This window comes from Vulpes lagopus, chromosome X (assembly GCF_018345385.1).
Source record: "Vulpes lagopus strain Blue_001 chromosome X, ASM1834538v1, whole genome shotgun sequence".
In the NCBI taxonomy this organism is placed as follows: Eukaryota; Metazoa; Chordata; class Mammalia; order Carnivora; family Canidae; genus Vulpes; species Vulpes lagopus.
In genome coordinates, this window is record NC_054848.1 from 40,721,485 (window position 1) to 40,738,530 (window position 17,046).

Here is a 17,046-nt window from a genome sequence, read left to right on the forward strand (position 1 = left end):
TTTTTTTAAGATTCTATTTATTCATTCATGAAAGACATAGAGAGAGGCAGAGGGAGAAGCAGGCTCCCTGTGGAGGGCCTGATGCGGGATTCAATTCCAGGACCTCAGGATCACAACCTGAGCTGAAAGCAGATGTTCAACCGCTGAGCCACCCAGGTGCCCCAAAGTTGTACATTTTATACAATTGCCGCATACCCCTCACATGGTTTCAATTCCCCCCAATATTAATAACACCTTACTTGAACATGGTACATTTGTCCAAGCTAAGGAATCAGCACAGCTACATTACTGTTAACTAACTTCTAGACTTGATCAGGATTTCACCAGTTTTTCCACTAATGACCTTTTTCTGTTCCAGGATCCCATTCAGGACACCACACTGCATTTAGGCTTGGACGAGTTTTAAAAGAGGATTGCCTTATCTCAAGTTTTACTCTTTAGAGTAAATGATATTGGTAAATGATATTGTAGTAAGACTTCTAAGAGCTTAAAATAAACTTTGAAAAACAACATTAAATTAAACATTTATTTTGGTTCAGATTAAGAAATTTTAAAAACTTGAGTGCTTACTATATACATATATATATATATATAGTGCACTATACTAAGCAGTGTACAAACATTACCTCATCTCAGTGTCACAAGAAATCCGTGAGTCTGTATTATGGTCCTCATTTTATAGATAAGAAAACTAAACCCTAAAGAGGATAAATAACTTGTCAAAGTTTACATAACCAACATGGGGTCAAGTTGGAATTTGAATCTAAGTGCTCCTATAATCAGACACTGTCCTCCAATTCAGGATGCAGAAATGTGTAATTTGTCTTGGCTGGGAAAATGAAAGATACTACTTAGGTAGTATTTGCTTTCATAAGTATCTACAACACTAAAAAGGTAGTTTATATGGAATTCCAGAGTTTCTAGTATATCTTAATATAACAAATGAGTGGAATATTTGGGTGAATTTGTTTTGAATCACTTTAGGAATTATTCCTGAGTTTACAAGCTGTTCAATATATATGTATTCTCACAAAAACATTAGTCCCCTAAAAATAAATATGTTTACTTGTTGCCAGTACCCACCATATGAATCTTTTAGTTAGGTTTATTAAGATTAGAAGACTAAGAAAAATTAAAAGTATTGAAGGAAAGGGAATCAGGCAAAAAAAGGTAATTTCAAAATTTGCAGTTAGACTTTTATGAATGTAATAGATTTATGTTATATATAGTTGCCATTGAAAAATATTATTGGATATTTTTAGAAGTCAGCTTTGTAAAACAAAATATTTCGTATGTAGAATGATATACACAGTATGACAGTATGTAGAATTCACTTTTGTGACTTAATACCATTTTGTATGAAAAATTCCTAATGTTGTAACTGATATATGTGCAATCGGGACTGATTTGCTAAGAATGCATTATTATTTATGTTCAAATAATTATGTGACCTTAATTATCTTATTCTATAAATTAAAGTGTTCAAAATTATAAAGCTCAGTGGAAGTTTGCCCTCAGTGGGAATAAGAGAAAAAAAAAAACAAATTTAGGAGGAGACTTGTTAGGATATAGACAGAAAACTGAAAAATCAGTAATACATCTTACAAGGAATGTGGTGAAGTGTATTTCTCCTTTCATGTGTCAAACGCTAATATGTGATGATAGATAAATATTAGAATAGCTCCTAGTAAAAGATTCTTTGAAATACAGTTGTTTTAAGTCAAGGAAGAGATGGTCTTATCTTTCAGAATCCCTCCGTCCCTGCACCTGGCTCACAGTAGGTGATTTGGAAATGACAGCTGACTGATGGGTTGATTGATTGTTTGTATTTCTGTGCAGGTTATGGGCCAGTTGATGAGAATCTTATGGAAAAGACAGTAGAAGTCCTGGAACGCCATTGCCATGAAAATATGAACCATGCTATTGAGACAGAGGAAGGACTAGGCATAGAATACGATGAAGATGTGATCTGTGATGTGTGCCGGTCTCCAGACAGTGAAGAAGGGAATGATATGGTGTTCTGTGATAAGTGTAACATCTGTGTGCATCAGGTTAGTGAGAGTGGAGACTGCCACCTCCCCACGGTCAGCCTTTCTGAAGCTCAGCAGTGGTCTCCAGCACCCATATCTGGGTAGCAATTTACATTTAATAAGGGGGAAAATAAAGATTTGGCCTGGCTGTTCTTCAGTAATTCCTTTAGAAACAGTACTTATGATCCCCAAGGTGACCGATTTACTAACTATACCACAGGAGCTAAACCTAGACCTTTATTGTGTCCCTTCATACCCATGCCATTGAGTTTGACTTATTTAAGACTTTTATAGTCCCCTGGGGTGTCTCCTTGTTGCCTGCCTGGTACTCTCTCTTTGAATCCCTGTTACATTACATTACACTCATAGTCAGTAACCTTAATGAGATTATACTTCCTACAGGTGTAAATCTAGACCCTTTATCCTAGCACCCAGAGCCCTCTCCAGTCCTCCCAAGGAAGCTGAGTCCACTACACTTTTAAAGATCAGAGTTTTAGGACTGTAAAAGAACATCCCACTCAGTTTGTTTTTTTTTTTTTTTTTTACAAATAATACCAGGAAAGATGAAGTGATTTTACCTAAGTTCTTACAGCTAATGATTTGTCATCCATTCTACCACTAGGCCTTTTTATTTATTTTTTTTCCACTATGCCTTTTTAATTGATGATGATGATAATGATATCTGCATTTTTTTCAGCTCTTCCCTTCCCCCATAAGCCCTATGCTCCTGCGAAATAAGTTCACCTTAGGGGGCAGTGATTACTATTCCTGACTCTGTCCTGTCCCATGTTTCAGCCATACTCCAATTTAAAATGCTTTCTCCCACCTCTCCATGTATGAACAATCTACACACATGACTTCCAAGATTTGGTTTAAATCTTTCCTTTAATTCCCTTACCCCAAGAAATTTTTCACTTTTCTGAACCTGTTTTGTGTTTCATTTACCTCATTAATTTATCTAGCAAATAGGTATGCAACACCATCCCATGTGCCAGGACTGTGCCACATACTGAAGACACAGTCAGTGACGAAGAGGCAGACATGGTCTTTGCTCCCAGGGTGATCAGAGTCTGGTATGAGGGCTACAAGGATACTGCCCATTTAGCACAATATGTCAGATGTTTTTGTAGATAAAAGTCCATGCTGCTATGAAAGTGCGTGCATGGGAGGGATGGGGATCAGTGACAGCTTCTAAGAAGTGGCATCCAAGCTGAATCTAAATGCCACATAAAACAGCAGTGTGTGCTCAGGCAGAGAGGAAAACATATTCAGGCAGAGTAGTGAGAATGGGCAAAGTATATCTGGAGCTGTTCAGAGCTGCGGAAGGTAGCAGGGTGGAGTAGGGGAGGATGGAGAGTGAGGGTAGAAAGGAATACAAGAGCCACAGGTGATGGACCTTTGCTGACAAACTGAGGAACTTTGGTTTTGTCCCATCAACCCTGAAAGCTATCAGTTGTATAGTTGTATTTTAGAAAGAACATTCTGGCTACAAAATGACTAAGATGATTAGATAATGCAGTGGGGCGCCTGGCTGGCTCAGCCAGTAAACCGTGACTCTCGATCTCGAGGTCATGAGTTTGAGCTCCACATTTGACATAGAGATTACTTAAAATAAAAAAATTTTAGTAAATAAATAAAACAATGATTTGGTAACACAGGAGAGCGGAAAAAAAACAGGGCTTAAGACTTTATTTTAATTGCCTGGGCCATCTAACCTATCTCTCTATATTAGAAGGTACTCAGAATTATTCTGTGACAATTGGATCTTCTTCATTTTACTTGTTTCCTTTAAAAGAGTGAACTTCAAAAATTTATCTTCACTCTACCAGTTATTGGCATTTACATCACACCTTTAGTGGGAGAGGAAATATCATTAAATATGAACTTATATATTTGATAATAATAGGCCCACAGTCCTCCCTTTACAATTCCAGAAATTCAAAAGCTCCGAAAACTACCAGATTTTGCTTAAGTTTTGCACCAAAACTGATTTGGGGCAATACTAGAACTCACCCAATATGAGACTGTTTATAGTCTTTATCTCATTTTGTATAAATGCTCATATAGTTTGCTAGAGAAAAATTAATGTATTTGATAATATGATACTGCCCCTGGTCCCATTGGGTTTTGGTAATGTATCATGTATGTACTTATTACTTTCCTAACATCTGAGCAATTCTGAATTTCCTGATGTTTCTCACTCTAGGGTTTTCAGATGAATGAATGTGGAACTGTAGTAGGCTTGAAGGGAAAATAGTACAAAGGTCATCTGTATGTATTTTCTGTATTTGTCCTTCACAGTTGGGACAAAATATTAAGGAATTATTTTCGGATTCCTTGACAAAAAAATGAGATGTAGCTTAATTATTATCCTCAAAGATTATTTTATTTGTTTTGAAAACATATCCAGTAATGACTATAAATGATGCGCTTTCCTCACGTAGAAAGTGATGACAGTAACACCTGACCAGGCCTTGCAGCATATAAGCTGGTATGTATTAAAGCTGGATGTTGGTGCCACATAAGGTTTCATATAAAAGAAATTCTTTCAAAGTGAGTATATTCACTTGAATTCTAAAGAGATGCTTAGGTTAGAGCTCCCTCTGTTGACTGAAAACTGACTTAAAATGATTTGGAGGATTTGGTTTACTCCCTAACAGAATCAGAGACATGTTGACATCTGTATTTATTAAACATAATTTTTCTTCCTTACTTCCACCACATCAATGTTTGTTCCTCTGTGACTATAATACACTTGTGTCAGTACAAGTAGAAGAGAGGTTTTACATCAGTAGACTGGATATTTTAACATTAAAATGTGAAAATTGGGAGCATTCCAAGTTCCTTTGTATGTTCCACTTTTTGGTTCTTAGCCAAGGTATTGAACGCTCAAATTGATGCCTAAACTTATGTGTCTGAGGATAGTTTTTTGCATCTGTCATATATATGTTTGGCACTGAGTTTATTCACCTCCTGATATTATATGTAAGACATATGTCTGTGCATGTGTACACTTCTCTCAAGAAAGTCCACAGCCTTCATCATGTTGTGGTCTAGAAAAAAATGAGAACTACTGCAAAGAAATACAAGCTTCTATGGTCCTATGACCATGAATAAGTCTATACAAGGACTTAGTAAATGGTTTTCTGCCCAGTGGAACAGCCAGGAGATAAGAGGTATTCCTAGAACCACTAGTCTGTTGGTCTGAAAGAGGCTCTGGTTTAGGGAGGAAGCTTGCTTTCATTTCCTAGCAAACTTTCTGGACCTCAGAGAAAGAAAAGCTTTGAAGGTTGAGCCTTAGAAAATGATGCCCTACTGTTGTAAGAGCATCCTGGTTGGAGTTCAGCTTCAGTTCTTGACCTAAATTAGTCTGTTCTTCCAAACCATCTATTTGATCTCAGCATAGAAAGCATATCAGATAAATTGATGATAAAAGAAAAAAATTGATGAGAAAAGACCTACCCTCAGTGACCTTAGAGTCTTGCTGCAGAGATGAAACATAACAGCTAAAATAAAGAAAAATACATGATGCCAACCACATACCTGGTGAGGGAAGGCATTTTGAGTAGAGGGCAAGGGTCAAGAAGTGGAGCAGACACAAGGGGCTATATGAACTGATAAGTGAGTTGAGGAACATCAGGCTTTAGATCAGAGACAGAGAAACTTTTTCTTTGAAGGGCCAGATAGTAAATATTTTAGACTCCGAGGGCCACATACAGTCTCCATTACATACTCTTTTTTTAACATAGCTCTAAAAATATGAAAACCATTCTTAGCTTGTTAGCCTTATAGAACAGGCCTCAAGTAGTAGTTTGCCAACCTGTGGTTTAGACGAGGGTGGGGGTGAGAACAGAAGGAATTTCTAGAGGGTTTGTTGCCGGGCAATGGAATGAAATCTTTGTTTTAGTAAGAAGATGACAGCCAAATGGAAGAAGGATTGAAGGTGTGAAGGGGATGGAAGAGAATTTAGGAATAAATCAATCCAGACCTAACATGATAAGGATTTAGATAGATGGAGCAGTTGTGGTGGGGATAGAGAGGAAGATCAGAGACTAAGGGCCACTCTGTAGGGGCTACTAGCATACCCTGGGGCAGTAGATGAAGGGAAGTAGATAATATGCATATAGGAATCTTGGACCTGGAAGCTGGGAAGCATGGTGGTGATATGGATAACTTGGAGAAGAGCCCGGATGGGGAGTAACATGATAGTAACTTTTGGAACCTGAATCTGAGCTGTGGGTGAACCTCCTGGAGTAGATACAGATTTTGAAGCTGCCATGGTGAATCAGTCAGTGATGCAAAGTATGCCAGGCCACATGGGGAGCCAGGTGGCCCCCAGGTTTAGTCTTTAATGGTGAGAATAGAACAGTAAGGAGGGGAAAGATGGGCTAGATTGGAGGTAGTGAAGAGGAAATCTGGAATGTTTTCCAAACTAATCTCCCCTCCCCCGGTAATTCATTTATTTGTCCATCTTCATTCCATAAAGGATTTGAAGCAGCTTCCAGAATTCATTATGGAGTACTGTGATTAGTCTAATATTCTATTCAATTCAAGAGTCATTCACAAGTCCCTTTTTCTTCAACCCAAGCAAGTAATTGCTGTGATTTGCTGAGTGCTTTTTATGTGCCAGGCTCTGTTAGGCTCTTTAAACATTAGCTCGTTTGCTCCTCGGAAGTTTCATTGTTTCCTTTTTAACACTTTTTTCTTGATTACAACAGTGCATGACATGTAGAAGTTATTCAATAAGTATATGACTAAGTATAATACATAATCATTGAAAAAGCTTCAGAAAACAGAGGCAAAAAAGAAATGATGTAATTCCCAAACTCACATAACACTTGCGCCAGCCTTTGTATGAGGCTTTTCTTTCTAGTCTTGTGTCCTAAAGTCAGTTCTCGTAGACAGACATGCTGATCTTAGAACAGGTGCTGGAAGTTGCCCTTTTTTTGAGTGTTTTAAAATTACTAAACCCTGGATATGAGCTTATTGGGCCTTATTTGCCTCTTTCTCCTAAAAGCAGAGGGTACTCTTGTGACTGTGTACCAGTGTACACATCAGCCCTGGTGAGAAGATGCTAATCATTCTCCCTCTCTTCCTCGTGCCTCCAGGCCTGCTACGGCATCCTCAAGGTCCCAGAAGGCAGCTGGCTGTGTCGCTCCTGTGTCCTGGGCATTCATCCACAGTGTCTGTTATGTCCAAAGAGAGGTGGGGCCATGAAGACTACCAGGACAGGGACTAAATGGGCTCATGTCAGCTGTGCCCTGTGGATTCCAGAGGTAAGAAATCATCTAGGTCTTTGAGCCCATATGTACTAGGGTGCCCCTATTTCCCACAGCATTCAGACTGACTCGGGCTTCACAGAGATGCTTCATGCCTGCCCATGTTTCTGAGATGATAGTGCCTCCACTGGAGCTCCCTCACATTCTCCTCGGATGCAAGTGAGCACATAAGCCTGTGCTGATTAATTTATAGGTGGTGAGGGATGCCTGGGTGGCTCAGCAGTTAAGTGTCTGCCTTCAGCTCAAAGCGTGATCCTGGAGTCCCAGGATTGAGTTCCACATCGGGCTCCCTGCATGGAGCCTGCTTCTCCCTCTGCCTATGTCTCTGCCTCTCTCTGTCTCTCAGAAAGAAAAAGAAGAAAGAAAGAAAAAGAAAAGAAAAGAAAAGAAAGAGAAGGAAGGAAGAAAGGAGAAAGGAAGGAAGGAAAGGAAGGAAGGAAGGAAAAGAGAGAGAGAAAGAAAGAAAGAAAGAAAGAAAGAAGAAAGAAAAGAAAGAAAGAGAAAGAAAGAGAAAGAAAGAAAGAAAGAAAAGAAAAGAAAGAAGAAAAGAGCACCTCTTCATTACCCAGATTGCTGCTACTTTCTAATAATATCATGCCTCTTTGTAAACTGAACTGAAAGGCTTGTCACTGCCTATTTTTCATCCTTGGTTGATTAAATGACAAAACAAGGCATGTGGCACCATCTCTTACATAGAATGGATGCTAGATTTTGTTAATTTTAATTCCTTTCCTTAGTGGCTTTCTTTGGTTCCTAAGTAAAATGTGGATATCTTGGATTCATTAAGGTAACCATGCCCATCTCTACTCCTGCCCTCTCATTCTGTATATGAATCAGTAATTTTACATTACTAGAAATGATCAAAGATCTGAGCAGTGGCTAGAGATAGGTTTTATTTATTCTTTGTTCCATAGTAACCATAAGAGACGTGGTTCACCTCATCGTTTTGATGTCCTGAGCTTCGTGTAATATCATTTTTGGTTTGCAAGAGGTACTTCTAGAATGCCTTGGTGCCTCTGCTTTATGGTGATGTTTTATTTGTAGGTCAGCATTGCTTGTCCTGAGAGGATGGAACCAATCACAAAGGTCTCCCACATCCCGCCCAGTCGATGGGCCTTAGTCTGCAACCTGTGCAAGCTGAAGACAGGAGCCTGTATTCAGGTAAGTCCCCAAGAGAAATAGTGAAGTGGGCTACCACTGAATTAGCCAGCCTCAACTTCCCAGTGAGAGCAGCCTCTTAGCTGCAAGTTTACTCGGGAGGCCTCCCACTCACTCCTAGGGCTCTGCCATTGTACAGACCTTTCTGGAGCCATTTTTTTAATTTTTTTTTCAATTTTTTTTATTTATTTATGATAGTCACAGAGAGAGAGAGAGAGAGAGAGGCAGAGACACAGGCAGAGGGAGAAGCGGGCTCCATGCACCGGCAGCCCGACGTGGGATTCGATCCCGGGTCTCCAGGATCGCGCCCTGGGCCAAAGGCAGGCGCTAAACCGCTGCGCCACCCAGGGATCCCTGTACAGACCTTTCTGGAGCCATTTTTTTTAGACATTGCCTCTACACACTTCAGTGTACTCTTTTCATCCATAGTGGTAGTTAATTTTCATCCTTTGCTGTCAGATCTCTGATGAATTAGGTAAGTTCTGAAGCTAGATGATACCATCCTGGGTGGAAACAAGCCATAACCCTAAAACAACCAGGCCCATCTTCCTGTGCATCTCACCCACTAACTATGGATGGACTCAGGTTCCAAGATGATTCAACCAGTGACTGTTGCTAGACTAAGTACAACTCATTTTTTGGTAGGGAAAGCTGCATCTAAATGTATAAATTCTGGTAGATAGGTTTGAAAGTCATTCTCACAGACACACATTTCTCATATGTGGAGTACAAGTAAAGTTTTCTGAGACGTCTGGGATACAAGAATTCAGCTGAATGAAGTAGAAGTAGTAGCTGGTGCACCCAACAGCAATAATTGGGGGATGGCGGATGAGACTGGGAGAGGCCATTTACCTCCGACAAAGGCAGAAGGGTTGACCCTTCTACTCCCCAGGCCTCCTGCAAAGGAGCTGCAGGTTGGTTAAAATTAGATTTGCCTGCTGAGTTCCTTAATAGAAAAGGAGCCATATACGATGTCATCACTTAGGGACAACGGCTCTAGGTGTTTCATGAGATTTCTTGCTGTCTGGCTTATCTTGTAGATTTCTTGCTGTAGACCAAGTAGATCAGCTACTCCTTGAAGTAAACCTGGTTCTTTTACTGAGAAATGGTATTTAAAGAACATAATCTGGGGCAGCCTGGGTGGCTCAGCGGTTTAGCGCCACCTTCAGCCCTGGGTGTGATCCTGGGGACCCAGGATTGAGTCCCACGTCGGGCTCCCTGCATGGAGCCTGCTTCTCCCTCTCCCTCTTCCTCTGCCTGTGTGTGTCTCTCTCTCTCTGTCTCTCTCTCTCTCTCTCTCTGTCTCTCATGAATAAATAAATAAAATCTTTTTTAAAAAGTATTAAAAAATGAACATAACCTGGACCCCAAAGGCCCTTTCAATTTTTAAAATTCATTTTTTACATCTAATAGAATTGGATACTTTGTCCTGCCTTTTTTTAAACTTTTTTTTTCTGCTGATACTATTTAACTATAGCAGTTATAAAGGAAAACAATTTAAGGGAACACTAATCCCACTGGATTGCCTAATTAGGTTTTCCTAAGTTCTATCCTGGTTGCTCCTCAGATGTGAGCCCTTGGGAGGCCAAAGTTGTGCATCATTCTTCCGTGGATTTCCCCTTAGCACAAAGGGGAGTGTGTGCCCATTGTCAGTGCTCAATTAGTGTTTATTGAATAAATATATCCATGTTAAGTATGTCATAAATTTGTTATAATATTCATTCTCCCCACTAAAAAATAAAATAGTTTCCATGTTTTTATAATTATTAGTCATTTAAGAAAATTTTAAGTAATCTCTACACGCAGCGTGGGACTCAAACTCAGAACCCCAAGATCAAGAGTCCTATGCTCCACTGACTGAGCCAGCCAGGTGTCCCATTATTAGCCATTTTATAATAGCACATTGAACTTATATGCATTAGTTAACTTATTTTCATTATTGTGGTGCCTACATTTTTCTCCCTATCTTTCCTGTTTTAAAGGATGATTTTTTTAGAATTGTTAGTAATTGGCAGCATGACTGCTATGAGAGAAAACACTGGCCTTGACCTTAGCAGACCCAAGTTTGCATTACAGCCCCATGTTACCACATTCTTCCACACTGTCTGAGTTATTTATCTTAGATTTACCTTCCCTAGTAGATTGTAAGCTCAGACTGTTTCATCCTTAGGTCCCCCACACCCCTGACATGGCAGACAGACAGTAAATATTAGACTGATGGATAGATGAACAGATGGACAGATTAAGCATTCTGGAGTAGGTTTTTCACCTGCAGGGCAATGATTCTTATTTTTATTGCTTAGAGTTTAGAGTCAGCATTTTGTAAAGATCTTACCAAATTAAGACTCTTAAATTTTTTATTATAAGGAATTACATTTATTCAACAAATATTTGAGTGCCTAATTGTGTGCCAGGCGCTGTTCTAGGCACTAGAGATTTATCAGTGAACCAACAAAGAACCTTGCGCCTTGCAACTTAGGTTTGAGTTGAGAGAAATAGAGAATAAGGAACAGTGCATGAGAAAATAGGAAGTGCTATAGAAAGGAAAAAGTGGAGCACACTAAGAAGTTGGGGAGAGTGTGGGCAGTGGGCATGCGTTACAGGTTTAAATAGACTGATCAGAGTAGGACCTGCCGTAGAGATGACATTTGAGAAAAGACTTGAAGATGAGAGAGAACAATGCAGATATTTCAGGTAAAAATATTCCCAGCAAGGGAGGCCTCTGCTCCCCAGAAGGGACGGGGGGGGGGGGGGGGGGGGGGGGGGAGAGGATGCCGGCTTGCTCTCAGGGGTGGAGGGGGAGGGAGGAGGGGAGAGGGAAGGGAAACCAGCCCCTGCGGCCCCGCCCCCCCCAAAAAAATATTCCCAGCTGAGGGATTAGCCAATGATAGGAGTGTGTCTGGCCTGTTTGAGTGACAGGAAGGAGGCCAATGAGGCTAGAATGGAGTGGGTAAGAAGAGAATATCAGAGAGATCATATGGGAACTTGGCTGTTTACAGAAGAAATTGGAAGGTTTTTTTTCTGTAAACAGAGTAAATATTTTAGGCTTTACGGGTTATACAGCCTGTGATACAACTATTCAACTCTACCTTGAACATGAAGACAGCTGTAGACCGTACTTAAGTGAATGAACGTGGCTGTATTCCAGTAAAACCTATGGTGGACTGTAAAATTTAAATTTCACATTCACGTGTCATAAAGGATTCTTCTTTTTATTTTTTGCATCATTTAAAAATGTAAAAACATCCTTAGCTCCCATTCTTTGCTCTTGGGCCACACAAAAGCAGCTGCTACATTTGGTCTGTGGGCCATAGTTTGCCAGCCCCTGGTGTAGGGCTTCGAAGGCACTTATGAGATCTTTTGTTTTTACTCTCAGTTTAAGGGTGAGCAGTTGGCAGGCTTTGAGTAGGCAAGTGATATGATTTGACTTGTGTTTTTAAAGGATCACTCTATAGAATGATATGATGTCTAATATTTACTTCAAAATAACCTGGGGGGCAGGGTACTATAGGGGTTAAAGATAAAACAAGATTGGTCATACACTAATTACTGTTGAAGCTGGCCGATGGGTATATGGAGGTCATTATTATTCTCTGTGCTGTTATATAGGTTTTTAAATTTCCATGGTAAAAGGTTAAAAACAAAAATAGGCTCTGACTCCTATATTTAGAATAGACTGGGGAAGGAAGATTGGAAATAGGAAAAGCAGTTTAGAAGGCTATTCTAATAATCCTTGAGAGATGGTGGTGGCTATGACTGGAGTAGTCACCCTGGAGGTAATGAAAAGTGACTAGATTCTGGATGAATGTTGAAGGTAGAACCAACAGAATTGACTGTGAATCAGATATGAAGTGTGGGAGAAAGATAGGAGTTGGGGATACCTTCAGGTTTGGGGCCCAAATGGTGGGAAAGATGAAGTTGACATAAACTAAAGAGAAATCTGCAGGAGAACAGATTTGGAGGAAGAGATAATGAGTTCAGGTTTAGACACAAGTTTGAGATATCTATTCGACATCCTAGTGGAAATGTCCAACTGGAAGTTTTCCATGTGAGTTTGGAGTTTGGGAAAAATACTGGACTGCAAACATGCATTTGGGAGACATTGGCCTAGAGATGGCTTTAGCCTGGACTGGGTAAGATCACCGAGTGAGTGAGTGTAGATAGAACAGTACCAAGCACTAGTCCTGGAAGCGTTCCAGAATGAAAAAGTCCAGTAGAGTAAGAAGTGGCAGAGACTGGGAAGAAGCCAGCAGGGAGACAGGAGGAAAATGGACAGCAGGTCCATTCAGATGGACCCCTGAATTTAGCAGTGTGATTATTGGTAATTGGAAGGAACCGTTTAGGGGCAGCAGCAATGGCAAAAGCTACATTTGCTGAGGGTCAGGGCAACGAGAGGGAGTAGGAACAGTTCAAAAAGGTGAGGTAAAGAGGTCTTTTCCTTAAGATGGTAGAAATACCAAGTATATGTATGTATACTTGTTAACACAGAGAGCATTGCAGTAATGCATGAAAGGGAGTGATCTAGTGGAGAGGAAAAACTGCTGAAGGTGAGGTTTTCCATAGGTGAGAGAGGGTGGGGTAAAGTGCACGATGAAGGGGTGGTCTTGAGCAGGAGCATGATAGTTCTTCCCTGGTAACAGCCTTAAAGGCAGAATATAGGTTCAGTATTAAGTATGCATGCTGATGGGAACCTGCAGACGTACTCTTTTGATGGTTTTAATTTCCTCAATGAGGTAGGAAGCAGGATCATCAGCTGAGAGTGAGGCCCAGGGGTTTGAGGAGAGGTGTGAAATCATTTTATGGTTTGGGGAAGTGCAGTGTGAGTGCCAGGCTGTATTAAAGACCCTCCCCCTGGAGTGAGGGGGAATGAACTTCAGGTGACCTTCAAAAGTGTGTAATCTTTTCCCACCTACATTCTACTTATACGTATAGAGTGGTGTGGTGTTTGTTTTCCATGGTTGATACCTAGTTTTCCTGTGGGTAAACAAACCAAAACCTTTTTCTTCCTTTTAAACCACCACTAAGTAAAGTTAATTCCAAACTCATTAGTAATTTAACATCTTGCTCCCTGTATGTGAATCAAAAATATAGTAAACAAATACAGTAATTCAGTAGGGGTCAATTAGCATCATTGTTCTTGGGAGGTTTATTTTAAGCCTTTATGATTAGTAACATATTTGGGGTATTTTGTTTTATTTTAACTCTTTATGGATTTTTTAACTAGCTGTGAATCATGTTTATTCTTCCTGTTTCCCAGAAGTGGGAACACATGTATCTGTCCTCTTTTGATTTGGGAACACTCACTGGGGAAGGATAGAATCCAGCACTGGTGGGTTTGGGGTCTAAACTAGCCAATGTCTACAGCTTCCATATCTGGGGGCTAGAAACTTTCTCCTGAACATGAAGTATTTCTGATAATCCTGAACCAGATCATAAAGACTAGGTTCAAATGAGATACCCCAGACAGCTCTGGATTTTGCCTAGACCTTGGCCGTAGTCCCTCTAACTGCCAGCTTTCCAGAATTCCTGTAGGATCCTTATATGTCTTCTGTTCAAGCCCCATTCAACCTAGATCCACATGTTTTCAGTTTTCTCTGAGAAGAAAGAAAGAACAGTGGTTAAGAATATGACATTTGGGGTGCTGGCTCAGTTGGAAGAGCATACAACTCTTCATCTCAGGGTCATGAGTTCAAGCCCCACGTTGGGTGGAAAGATTGATTGATTGAATACATAAATAAATATACATATACACACACTTACTTTAAAAAAAAAGAATATGACCTTTGGAGCCAGATTCCTGGGGTTCAAATTCTGGTTCCACCTCCTTGCTTCATACACCATCTTAAGGAAGATACCTACCATATCTGTGCCTTCGTTTCCATATCTCTAAATGGAAATGATAATAATACCTATTTAATAAAGAGCTTAGTACAGTGCTTAACATTTAGTAAATACTCAGTTGTAATAGTAGTTGTACTTGTTTTTAATTATTCAAATTATTATTCCTAGGAGTCGTTCAGACTTTACTGATGGAAAGCACTCATGCAGCCAAACTGAGTAGAATCATGAAACATTTGGTACTAGATAAGTGTCTCTTTTGACAGTAGATGGATGTGGTCATGTTTGAAATCACATGCAAATGGATCGAATTCAGAATAAATCAGTGCGCTGCCATGAGTTTATTGTTAGGCTAATATGAGTTTGATTATGAGGAAAGTGAACTTTTTAAAAAACAAGTAAAAATCTTCAACAAGTGGGGAAATGCAAGTATGCCTACTCAATGACTATAGTTAGTATTTTTTTCATATATTCCAAATTTCGTCAGTACAAATTGTTCTGGTTCTAAGGCATTTCCGGTCCCTGCCTTCAGGAGTTTATAGTCTATTAAGGGAGGCCGAATATAAATGGGAAAAGTTAGGGATGCCTGGGTGGCTCAGTGGCTGAGTGTCTGCCTTCGGCTCAGGGCATGATCCTGGATTCTGGGATCAAGTCCCACATCGGGCTCCCTGTAAGGAGCCTGCTTCTCCCTCTGTCTATGTCTCTGCCTCTCTCTGTGTGTCTCTCATGAATAAATAAATAAAATCTTTAAAAGAAACAAACATGGGAAAAGTTAAATAACACTAAAGTGACATCTGCCCTCAGACTTGCAGACTCTTAGGGATGAGAGGTCAGGAGGGCTGGTGGACACTGTTGGTGCCAGAGTTTAAGTATACAATGGCTGGAGTAAGTTTTATAGGCTGGCTTGAACCATTAATGACATTGTTTCAGTGAGAGTTTTGAGAAAATTGCTGTGATACTACCCAGTTGTCTGTTCACAGATCATTTGGGATTAAAGACAACCAAACGGACACTGTCCTGCAGCAGCATGGGAACTCCTGAGTACATATGCACCAGGCCCTTAGTGTTCCAGGCAGGTGTCATCCCCTTTTGAGAAGGACACATGGTTTTCTTTTTGGGGGGTGACGAAATATCTCTTAACTCATTTCTTTTTCGTTAAGATTTATTTATTCATGAGAGACACACAGAGAAAGAGGCAGAGACACAGGCAGAGGGAGAAGCAGGCTCCCTGAGGGGAGCCTAATGCGGGACTCAATCCTGGATCCTGGGATCACGCCCTGACCTGAAGGCAGATACTCATCCATTAAGCCACCCAGGCATCTCATCTTGTAACTCATTTATTTTCTATAATTTCTGAAGAATACATAGAAAATTATTCCTCCTCCCCCACTTTAAAAATAAATAAACCACAGTGAAATACCACTTCATCCTCACTAGGGTGATAATCATCAGTAAGGCAGACAATAACAATTATTGGCAAGAATGTGGAGCAATTGGAAACCCTGTGTTTTGCTGGTGGAAATATAAAACATGCAGCCACTGTGGAAAACAGTTTGTCAGTTCCTCGAAAAGTTAGATGTAGAATCACCATATGACCCAGCAATTCCACTTCAAAGTATATACCTGCAGTCTGAGAGGTGTCCAGGACCACCCTCAGGTTCAGTAATTCACAAGAAGGACTCACAGAACTCAGAAAAGCCATTGTACTTGTGGTTATGGTTTATTACAGTAAAAGGATGCAGATTAAAAAAAAGCAAAGGGAAGAGGTGCATGGGGCAGGGTCCAAGAGAGACCAGGCGTGGAGCTTCCAGTTGTCCTCCCCAAGTGGAGTCTTAGGGACAGATTTGATTTCTCTACTAATGATGTGTCATAATACACAGTATTGCCAACCAGGGAAGCTCGCCCAGGTCTTAGCGTTCAGAGATTTTATCAGGAGTTGGTGATGTAGACACAGTTGACCACCTGCATGGCTAACCTTAGTCTCCAGTTCCTCCAGAGATCGCGCTGATGCCAGTGGCCCAAAGCCTCCACCATACATCAAGTAGCATAGACTACCTGACATGTCCCAATGATCCCAGATAAACAGGCACCGTCTTCTCAATCAAGACATTCCAAAGGCTTAGAGGTTATCTTAGGAGCTGGGGGCACAGGGCCAAACCTTTCTTTGGGCAAGGTTAATCCTTTAATGCACCTTACCAAGAAGAAATGAAAACATATGTCCACACAAAAACTTACACAGTGCTCACAGCATTATTTCATAACACCCAAAAAGTGAAAACAACCCAAATGCCCATCAAGTGATGAATGGATAAACAAATGTGGTATGTCCATACAATGGAATATTGTTTAGCCACATTTTTAGAAGAATGAAATTCTGAAACATGCTATAACATGGATGGACCTTAAGAACATGCTAAGTGAAAAGAAAAAGATGAAAATGCCACATGTTGTATGATTCCTCCTATATGAAATGTCCAGAATAAGCATATCTACAGAAACACAAAGTTGGGGATGCCTGGGTGGCTCAGTGGTTGAGTGTCTGCCTTTGGCTCAGGTCATGATCCTGGGGTCCTGGGATCGAGTCCTGCATCAGGCTCCCCATGGGAAGCCTGCCTCTCCCTCTGCCTATGTCTCTGCCTCTCTCTGTGTGTCTTTCATGAATAAAAAAATAAAATCTTTTTAAAATATTTTAAAGAAACACCAAGTTAGATTAGTGGTTACTTGGAGCTGGGATTAGAAAC

The 17,046-nt window shown here is 40.4% G+C and overlaps 1 protein-coding gene across 3 annotated transcripts in view; it reads left to right on the forward strand.

Annotated features, from left to right (window-relative positions):
* JADE3 (jade family PHD finger 3) overlaps positions 1 to 17,046 on the forward strand; it is a 132,652-nt gene that overhangs the window by 104,035 nt on the left and 11,571 nt on the right. For all 3 annotated transcript variants that reach the window (XM_041741430.1, XM_041741429.1, XM_041741431.1), the window contains exons 6-8: positions 1,840 to 2,051; positions 7,139 to 7,306; positions 8,354 to 8,470. In XM_041741430.1, the coding sequence (XP_041597364.1) occupies positions 1,840 to 2,051; positions 7,139 to 7,306; positions 8,354 to 8,470 (497 nt within the window). The remainder of the gene's footprint in view (positions 1 to 1,839; positions 2,052 to 7,138; positions 7,307 to 8,353; positions 8,471 to 17,046) is intronic.